This window comes from Spea bombifrons, chromosome 6 (assembly GCF_027358695.1).
Source record: "Spea bombifrons isolate aSpeBom1 chromosome 6, aSpeBom1.2.pri, whole genome shotgun sequence".
Classification (NCBI taxonomy): Eukaryota; Metazoa; Chordata; class Amphibia; order Anura; family Pelobatidae; genus Spea; species Spea bombifrons.
In genome coordinates, this window is record NC_071092.1 from 20687978 (window position 1) to 20698818 (window position 10841).

The following is a 10841-nucleotide window of genomic DNA, read 5'->3' on the forward strand; positions in this document are numbered from 1 at the left end:
GCTAAGCAGAGAATATAGCAAAAACACTATATATATATATATATATATATATATATATATATATATATATATATATATATATATATATATATATATATATATATATATATATATATATATATATATATATATATATATATATATATATATATATATATATTAGAGCTGAAACAACGAATCGATAAAATCGATAATAATCGATAACGGAAATCATCGATAACGATTTCCGTTATCGATTAATCGAGTGATCAATTCGTTGTTGGAGCACTCGGCTCCTTTTACTTACCTCCGCGAGCGTTCCCCGCTTCTGCTACACGCTCTGCAGTCTCCGCCTTCTAGCTACGTGACGGATGTGACGCGTTCCGGAGGTAAGTATTCTTCATGTCTATGTGCACGGATCGCACAGAGCCACTCGCACAGAGCGAATCGCTCTGTGCGAATGGAGCCACTCGCACAGAGCGGTTCGCTCTGTGCGAGTGGCTCCACTCGCACAGAGCGGTTCGCTCTGTGCGAGTGGCTCCATTCGCACAGAGCGGTTCGCTCTGTGCGAGTGGCTCCATTCGCACAGAGCGGTTCGCTCTGTGCGAGTGGCTCCATTCGCACAGAGCGGTTCGCTCTGTGCGAGTGGCTCCATTCGCACAGAGCGGTTCGCTCTGTGCGAGTGGCTCCATTCGCACAGAGCGGTTCGCTCTGTGCGAGTGGCTCCATTCGCACAGAGCGGTTCGTGAGTGTGGGTGCAGGGCAGAGTGGGGGTGGGGGTGCAGGGCAGAGTGGGGGTGGGGGGTGCAGGGCAGAGTGGGGGTGGGGATGCAGGGTGTGAGTGTGGGTGCAGAGCAGAGTGGGAGACTGGGTGCAGGGCAGAGTGGGGGTGGGGATGCAGGGCAGGGTGTGAGTGTGGGTGCAGGGCAGAGTGTGAGTGTGGGGGCAGGGCAGAATGTGGGGGCAGGGCTGGGTGCAGGGCAGAGTTAGAGACTGGGTGCAGGGGCACAGTGCAAAGTGCTGGGTGCAAAGTGCCAGTGCTGGGTGCAAAGTGCTGGGTGCAAAGTGCCAGGGCTGGGTGCAAAGTGCAAAGTGCTGGTGCAAAGTGCTGAATGCTGGGTGCAAAGTGCTGGATGCAAAGTGCCAGGGCTGGGGCAAAGTGCTGGGTGCAAAGTGCCAGGGCTGGGTGCAAAGTGCTGGGTGCAAAGTGCTGGGTGCAAAGTGCAAAGTGCTGGGGCAAAGTTTCTTGAACAGTAATAGTCCACCTCTTTTCAGAATGTTTGGGGTTATTTTGTTTCATAAATATTGTGTTTGGGTTCTTGTACTTTGAAAATATTGTTTTTTATTACATCATAACAAAATAAGAATGTTAATGTAAATTTTAAGTTGTTTTTTAACATCCAGTTCATTAAATTCTTTTAAATAAACGAAAAATTTGCATATTGTTTTTTTTATCCGATTAATCGATTAATCGAAAAAATAATCGGCCGATTAATCGATTATTAAAATAATCGTTAGTTGCAGCCCTAATATATATACATATATATATATATATATATATATATATATATATATTTTTATATATATATTTAATTGTTTTTTCTTGTATTTACCCAAAGCTAATCTTTTTTTTTTTTACTATTACTATCACTGTGGCTTGTTGTGAGGGGGTCATCAGAAACCCATAGGGTCTCTACTACACAGCGACATCCTTTTGGTGTTGCATTGTGGACCGTTATTCTACGTCTATCAGCATAGTCGGTGATGACGCCTGCTTTTAGCAGAGGCTAGGTAGGTGCTGGCAGAGACTCTCACCAACTGGCTGCTGATAGCCACCAAAATAGTGTTGATGACAAAGTAGAGCGCTATGCATAGAGCTTTTTGAAAATGGTGTGATCAGTTTCCCATTGCGCCCATACTGTTAGACCCCATTGCTCCCAGATCAGCCCTGATTAAACTTAACACCTTAGGTAAGAGGTTTCTTTTATATATGTGCATCTATAGGCTTTTTTTATCTTTGTTTTTTTTTAATATGTAAGTTTTTGGTCTTATTTCTGTCTGCAGGAAATCTACCGCAATTCCATGCCTGCCTCCAGCTTTCAGCAACAGAAGCTCAGAGTGTGTGAAGTTTGCTCTGCTTACTTGGGACTTCATGATAATGATAGGAGACTGGCTGACCACTTTGGGGGCAAATTGCACTTGGGCTTTATTGAAATACGTGAGAAATTGGATGAGTTGAAGGTAAGAACATGCGATTAGGGTTTTACTTTTTGTGTTTTTTTTTTCCTTTTTTCATTATTGGGTTATACAACAAGCAGTCCCTGCTAGTGTGAAAGTTTTTTTTTTATTATGTGAAGGCTGCTATCATGCCTGAAAAGTAGAAAGATGGACATGGTGTTCAGTATTGTAGAACTAAGTAGTCTCCATATAAAAGGATCCTCAGAGTCTGAAAAGCGTCTAAAGCTGTCATTTAGCACTGGTGTTATGTTTAAAAAGATTCCTTGGAGTTCCTCTTAGTGCAACAATGTAAACTATTTATATTTACAATATATACGAGTGGCGATATTTAATGGTAGGTCTATTGCCTCTATCCCAGGAATGAAACTTTTTTTTTTTTTTTTAAATTTAAACAGTTACTGCCCCATCCAAAAAATAAAAAGGGATGGTGTGGAGCATGTGAGGCAGCAGTGAGATGTGCCATCATTAATGCATGCCTGCCATATACTGCTTGGCTTTGCGTGCAGATTATAACCACTAACCACACCTGAAAATCTCTTCACCTTCTTCTACACAGAATTGTATTGTTACCTAGGTTAAAAGTTAACCAACTCCTTAAGGCGTCTGTTAAAAATAAAAACTCTGATCTACCCAACTGGCCCATTTACACTATCAAGGAAGTGCTGAGCCTGCAAAACCTTCATAGGATGATTCACAAGATGGAACATGCCAGGCACGTCACTGAAAAACATGCTGAAGGACACAATGACCTGCCTCTTAGAAAAAGATGAAGTGAATGATGTTGGCTGCTAGCAACTGTTACACTCCTATCATGCTCAGGCAGCCAGTACATGCACATCACTTTCCGCCTCCCTGTGCCCCCTACACACGGATCCATGCTAACATACATAAATACATACATACATTTACTCCCCAACCTTACCTGAACTGCGGATCTTCTGCTGCCGCTCGGCGACTTCCGTGGGGGACGCTGTTTCACCTCTGCCTTGCTCGACACGGCTGCACAGGAACAGAGTGGAGTCACTTGATGCTATGTGCAGTTACATGACTCCACTGGGTTCCTGTGCAGCCGGGGCGGATGAATGTAAGCAGCAGTTAGTTTTAAAAAAAAAAAAAAGAATTTACGCACCCAATTTTTAGACCCCAATTTTTTCTAAAAAAAAAAAAAAAAAAAAAAAGTGCGTCTTATACATGGGGAAATCAGGTATTACTTTACAGCTCCTGATATACAGTAAGTACAATGTGTGCAGGAGGGTCACAAAAAACTACTGCAAACTGATTAAGGCTAATGTTAGAATTAGTCTGTGCAAAGAGTTAAAATATCACTGAAAATACCCAGAGGTGCCTACTTGAAATTCCAATACCCTGACAAATGTAATATTTGTCCTGAGTTTTGAAATACCCAATCTATTTAGCAGGTTTTTTTGTCGTTAGCTCTCCTAAAAGAGTAACATTTTTCAAGTCTTTTTTACCTTTGATTCTTCACCATATTTTGTTTATAGTAATCTAAAAATTGTGAACATAATGGTGTATATGTCTCACACGTGCTCTCAAAGTTGTTCTAATTAGTTGTCTTTTCTCTGTATAGTGTGTCTATGTATATATTTTACACCGATCAGCCATAACATTATGATCACCTGCCTAATATTGTGGAGGCATAGACTCCACTAGACCTCTGATGGTGTGCTGTGGTATCTGGCGCTCAGATCCTTATGCTTATCCATTTTTCCTGTTTCTAACACATCAACTTTGAGGACGAAATGTTTCCTTGTTGCCAAAGGTATCCTATCCACTGACAGGTGCCGTGTTGACAAGATTATCGGTTTTGTTCACTTCACCTGTAAGTGGTCAAAATGTTGTGGCTGATTTGAAGCCCCGTCCAAGGAAAATATCTAGCTGCCTCTACCCTTCTCAGTATTTATTCTTCTGAGCATTTTACCTGCTCACCTAAGTCCTAGGGAAACATGTGCTTTGGAAAATGCAATGTGTGTTTCTCTTTTGGCTCTATAATCTGTTGGAAAAACATAAAACTTGTGCATGTGACGTAACTAGAGGGGTATATATATTTGTATATGATATATTTTGTTATGGCCTACATCAACCTCAAATGCACAGAAAAAAAATCTGCATTCCGAGGTCTCTGTTGTGGTATGTGGTGTTTATTTTTTTAATCTGTCCAAAAAAAAAAAAAAAAAAAAAGAGATCTGTTTCACTTCTCCCTTGTGAAGTTTGCTGCATATATGCATATATTCATGCTGAGCACTGGGACATGTATACCGAGCGTAACACTGAAGCACTGCGGTGTAGAGGACTACACTGGGAGGCGGGACCCGCCAAAAAACTTGCGGGCGGTCTTGCTGGGGCTGCGGGCGGGAGCGGGCGGTCAGGCACTGTACCTGCGGGTCCCGGTAATCCCGCGCAGTCCCGCAAGGCTGCCTTCTTGCTGCTCCCTCACAGTGTTTCCTAGCTTGCTCCGCCCAGGAACAAAACGGAGTCACGTGATGTGACGTCACTTCCTGTGACTCCGCCTTGTTCCTGGGCGGAGCAAGAGAAGAGATGCCGTGAGGGAACAACTCGAGGGCAGCCGCGCGGGAAATCAGGTAAGGAGGCGGGCATGATTGGCCACAAATGTGGCGGGAGCGGGCGGGATTGGCCACAAATGTGGCGGGAGCGGAACACCCACATTGCGGGAGCGGGATTAAAAAAGTAGTCCCGCGCAGGGCTCTACTGCGGTGGTTCTGAAGGAACATAATTTACACTCCCACCACAGGAATTGGTGGGGGAAATTAAAGTTGGGGAGAATGTAGAGAGATGGCAAGAAAAATGAGTAATAGTAAGAAAATGGAGAGATAAAAAAAGGGACGATAATAGTTAGGGGAAAATAATGAGAAAGATAGTGGTGGCAGCAGAACATTGGTTTGGTGGTTTCTCAGCTAAAACGGCTTGTGCCCATCCTCTTTAATCCTTTCCACTAAACCAGTACGTCCATAAAATCTATGGCAAGAAGCCCATTAGGATGTACTCTAACATCCTGACTCTGTTGCAGAGGCATCTCCCTGACACTACATGGGAGACTAGGTTGGTTCCTGACTGTTGGTGTGTAACGCCGGCACACGTTCATTTAAAGGATCGAGGATTTCCTCCCGTTATGTGTCACTACACTGATGTTCATTTGAGGAGAGAAGAGCTTCAGCAGGATCTTTCCAGGCCCTGCAGGGCTCCCATTGCTCTCCCTGCAGTCCATTTGCGCATATTGCAGCTGGCAATGTTGTGCTATAGATCAGAGAGATCAGGAATTGATGAGGGAGAAAAATGGTTGCTCCCCCTTCCAAACAATGAGAATGATATAGAGATAGATGGATAGATATAAAAAAAACAATGATGGGAATGGCAGTAATGTCACCATGACATCACTGGCATCAAAAATGTTTGACATTCCCAAAGGGATCTTGAGACATGCAGCACGTGGAGAAGTCCAACAAAAAAATACAAACAAAAATAGAAAAACAAAATTAAAAAGGTGCCCTCTCAGCCCCTCCCCTATAAGTAAAAACATGTGTATAATATATAATTATTATAATCATTACCCCAAACCCCCTTACACCAATAGTATAAAAATAGGTAATACAGGGTATTAATATGTAAAGTATAATTATGTCCCAATTGAACATTAAAAAAAAATGTGGGGTATGACTGTAATTAGATATTGCTGAACATAAATTGTTCAGTTATCTTCCAAGTTGTGTGTTTTTGTTTTGCTTGAAGGTGAAACAATGCACTTCACCAGGGGAAGGCACAAACATGCAGTGTTGGCACTTTGAGGTATGCAACTTTGTTTCATGCCGACGTTTGGGTTCTAAAGCCCAAAACGTTCACCATCGCTGACCTAAGTCATCCAATGAAGCGTGCAATTTCTTTAACATTAAAAAAAAAAAAAAAAAAAAAAGTTGGCCCTTAAGTGTCCTACCTCACAACATGCAAATGAATTATCCCACTAGGAGATAAATTCAATCCAGACCCAGTCCATGCATTAGAACTTGAACCTTCTTTACGCCTTCACTTCATTGAATATTTCAAATGTTTACAGAGGCTTGTGGCAGAAAAACAGGAGAAGAGAAATCTAGACAGGTTAAAACGAAGGGAAGAACGAGACCGGGAGGAACGAGACAAACTGAAAAGGAGGTATAGTACTGATTGGGGGAGTAACTGTTTAAATGTCTTGCCTTCACACACTATCTTGGCAATAAGCCAGCAAAGACGGGAGAGTCCAAGTTATCAATAGACGGCCTAATCTTTAAAAAGGCTGCGCTTAAGGTGCACCTTAAGGGGAACCTTAATTCTCTTTTTATGTAGGTAGGGTAGTTCTGGATTCCACTGTTAATTCTTGTGATATTACATAGTTGCTGTTTTTAAATATGCACATTTAAAAAGTAGGCATACAAATATGGTTAGTGTTTATCTTGCTACCACACTATACTACACTTATATGAAAGTGTGTGTGATTTGGATTGCTGTGGTCTATAAATGCAGTATTCTGATATATTGTGTTTATACGTCTGTCTAATGTACTTCAACCTTTTATGGAAAGTATGTTGCTATGCCACGGTTTTGATTACTTATTTGGCCTGATATATATGAATGTGTGACTTATGAAAGGCAAAATTTTTGTTGCCACTCAGCTCAAGATCCCGAGACAGCCGTAGGCACAGGTCTCGGTCATCTTCTAGAGAGCGTAAAAGAAAAACCAGGTCCAAGTCACGTGAGAAACGTCACCACCATAAATCTCGCTCAAGCAGTCGCAACCGCAGTCACAGCCACCACAGGAGCCGGGAAAGAAGCAGAGATCGAAGCTCCAAATCAAAGTAAGTTTTTAATGCGTCTTGCACACTGGTGTTAGAAGCAGCTTTTCTCACATTTTTCGTGGTTTCTTTTTCTTACTTTTTTTAGGGGTATGCTTAACTGATGTTTATTCCAAATCTACTCGGTGGGACAGGTTCTGGTTTCCCACTGTTAATTATTGTTGATAGGTTAGAGTTTAAAAAAAAATACATTTGTTGTGGCTATCTTCATTAATCATCACCATAAAATTGTCAGTTTGCTAGCATTCTTCAGTGTACCAATACTAAATGACTCTAATACCAACACGCACCAGTACCACAATATTCAGTGTACCATATATCTGCTGCTCCCCCAGCTTAGTGCAGAAATGCTGGGTAATCCACAGCATATGTAGCTGGTCTCTTGTTTGGAAGTTCAGGTTCCACAGCAGCACCTTGCTTATGACATTATCAGATTCAAAAAATCAAACCGTAAGAGGAGCACAGCCCAAATGGCTTACAAGGGTTGCTGCTAGAATAACCAGTAAATACACAAAACAGAGCCTTAATTCGGTGCATACCCAGTGAATACTGGCATAAGTATTGGTCACACTATCCATAGTGCTTAGCCTGCCACTGTCAAAGTACCCCAATTTTGTTGAGCCATATCTAATTTCACATGGCTATATTGCCTACCAATTAGCTGGCTCGGTGGGACTTCACTGCATTTAACCCACTGAGACTCATGCAATTTAAAGGCTTCCCTGGATTGTCAGATTTCATCCTATTAGTTTCCTTAGGTCAATGTTACTTAGAGCCTTCCCTTTGCTGGTTCCTGAACCTCAGTCTCATTTGCGCTCTTGTGTTCTAAAACTAGCTACTGAAGTGATGAGCATTGAGTGTGTGAACACGAACTTCTAGTTAGTGCCTTTTTTCACATGCAGTTAACTGGTCCTACTGTCTGATGTGGCAGCCATTGGGTGAATAAAGTAATGTTTTAGTGAAACACTGGTGTGCTGAAAAAACAGTAGACGCTGTTGGTTCAGTAGGTTATATAACATTCTTTTTTTTTATTTTTTTTTTTTTTAAACTTAGATCTTCAAGGGATAAAGAGCGAGCATCAAAAGATAGAAGTACGACTGATCGCTCAAGAGACTATGAACACAAGCATAAAATGCGCACCAATGAGAATACCAACGGCAAATCAGAGGATCGTAGTTCAGAAGAGCGTGAGGCTGGGGAGATCTGAGCCTGTTCAATCTTTCTAGTTCTGCTAGCTTAGGTGCAAAGTCAAATGCTATTTGGGTATGGAGGTTTTTTTTTTTGTTTGTTTTTACTTCGCCCCTCAAACACTTTGACTTATAGTTGAAAATGTACTGGATTCTGCTTATGCATTCAGCATATAACATCATTGTAGACTGTTTCCTAATGCACAAAATATGCTTCTTCCCAAATCTGCATGTAGTGTTTTTTTTGTTTTGTTTTTCCCCCTCATATGTTTTTCTAAATTGAGAGGAGGATAGACTTCTATCCCAGATAATTATAAAGAGGGAGCCCCTTTTATACTTGAGCATAAAATACAGTGCTGTACAGTAATTGACAAAACTGGTTTTATCTTATTTTGTTCTAATAAACATCCTTAATCTGCAGTCCTGGATTATGCCATTGTCATCCGATATTTTATGTGACTTTCCCTGTTCAGGCAACAGATTTATCTAATCCTTTCTGTCGGTGCTAATTAAGTCCTTTCCTCTGTAGTCATTCAACAGACGTGTGCTTAGCTGGGTGATAACATAGAGCCACTATATTGTTTACAACAAACGGCATAAGGAGTCGAGGTTGTTTGTCTAGTAATGTGTGCTAAGATAACAGAACACGTGCAAATGTGCAGATTTTTATACAAAAACAAGAAAACTCTATTGTTGCCATTATGTCTGATAATGGCAATACCAAAATTGGTGGCAGTTCCCTTTTTAAATGAAACTTAATATGGGAATTCCCATATATAGATATAGAGAGCGAGATTGATTTACATACCATGACATGTTACACCGTGTCATGATGTATTCAACAACAAAATATCAAACTGCTTCAGAAGTTCTTAACAGAATGGTTTTACACTGGACAATGTCAACATATTTAATAGCTCATCTTGGAACAAATGCATGTTCAGTCATGTGAAAAAGAAAATACACTCTTTGGTTCTGTTCTTTAGCAAGTTTAAAAATTGGGTAAACACAACCTCAGATGAACAACGCATGACATAAACCCACAATGGAGAACCCTTGTGTGAAAAACTAAATACACCCTTAATGCTTCCATGGGAATTAAAAAGTAGACGGGTAATGATAATCAAATGCCCTTGATAAATTGGTCATCAACAAGTATCTATAAAAGCTGAAGTTTTAGCAGTTTTCTGGTCTGGAGCGTTCAGTTGTGTGTATGTGTGTGTTAACACAGTGCCAAGAAGGAAAGATATCCGCAATGATCTAAGAGAAGCAAATGTTGCTGCCCATCAATCTGGAATGTAAATTCACCCTAAGGTCAGACCGTGCAATGCTCAGGGAAATTGCAAAAAAGAAACCCAAGGAGTATGTCTCGGACTCCAGGCCTCAGTATGTTACATGTTAACGTTCGTGACATTAGTAAAAGACAAGGTTTTTTGAAGGGTTGCCAGGAGAAAACTTATCTCTAAAAGGTACATGGCAGGACCGCTGAGGTTTGCAAAGTGCATCTGAACAAACCGCAAGACTTCTAGAACAATGTTCTTTGGACAGACAAGACCAATGTGGAGATCTTTAGCCATAATGCACAGTCCCAGGTTTGGTGAAAACCAAAACACAGCATATCAGCACAAACGCCTTATCAATCAACCTTGCAGTCATTGAGTCGACCATGTACTCCTCTGTATACTAATGTATAGGGCTGCAACTAACTTATTTTCATAATCGATTAGTTGGCCGATTATTTTTTCAATTGATTGCATTTATTTAAAATAATTTAATAAACAGGGTGTTAAAACAAACCGCAGAATAAAAAAATGCATTTCTTGTTTTTATATTCCAGCCTGCCCCCCAGTTATGTACATTTGAGCCCAGGCTTGCCACACTGCCTCCCAGATATGCCACTCCGTCCTCCCCAAATATGCCTTATACCCTTTATATGCCACTGTGCCCCCCCAAATATGCCTTATAACACTCTATATACCACTGTGCCCTTCATATGCCCCCAGATTTACCCTCCTTGGTGTCTAGTAGGGGCAGCGGTGAGTCTGTGCGATGTGCGTAGACAACCTCTGCTTCTGGCCTGCACTTTCGCTGGAGCTTCTATGACTGCGCACCGGTAGGTCATGTGACACCGGTGCTTGAGCATAGAAGCCCTTTAAAAAAAAAAAAAAAAAAAAAATAGACATTCAGTGACACCAAAGACCCACCCTAGGACACACTGTGACCGCTCCGGAGAACAGTCACAACCGCCACTGCGAGAGAATTTTCAACTCGCAAAATGGCGGCGAGTCATTTAAAAAAACTATGTGGTTTGATGGGGTAAATTGAATTAGCAGGGATTCAGAGGTGGCCCAATTAGTTTGACAAAGGGCAGTAGTAAAATTAGTGCATGGAAAGGGGTAAAATACCAGCATTTAAAATACCTTGGGGTGTCTAGTTTTCAAAAGTATGTGGTTTGACTGGGTAAATTGCATTGGCCGGTTACATGAATACAAGATACCTGAAATAGCACATGGGGCAGAATGACCAGATTTGGGGGGAAAAAATGGTTTTGAAATAGCAAAACGCCACTTGTACTTAT

At 41.3% G+C, this 10841-nt stretch overlaps 1 protein-coding gene across 2 annotated transcripts in view; it reads left to right on the forward strand.

Moving 5' to 3' along the window:
- The window catches only part of LUC7L2 (LUC7 like 2, pre-mRNA splicing factor), a 28623-nt gene extending 19940 nt beyond the window's left edge, over window positions 1-8683 (forward strand). For both annotated transcript variants that reach the window (XM_053469083.1, XM_053469084.1), the window contains 4 exons: window positions 2044-2220; window positions 6305-6399; window positions 6897-7079; window positions 8130-8683. In XM_053469083.1, coding sequence (XP_053325058.1) covers window positions 2044-2220; window positions 6305-6399; window positions 6897-7079; window positions 8130-8283 — 609 coding nt within the window. In that variant the 3' untranslated portion in view covers window positions 8284-8683. The remainder of the gene's footprint in view (window positions 1-2043; window positions 2221-6304; window positions 6400-6896; window positions 7080-8129) is intronic.
- Window positions 8684-10841: the final 2158 nt, after the last annotated feature.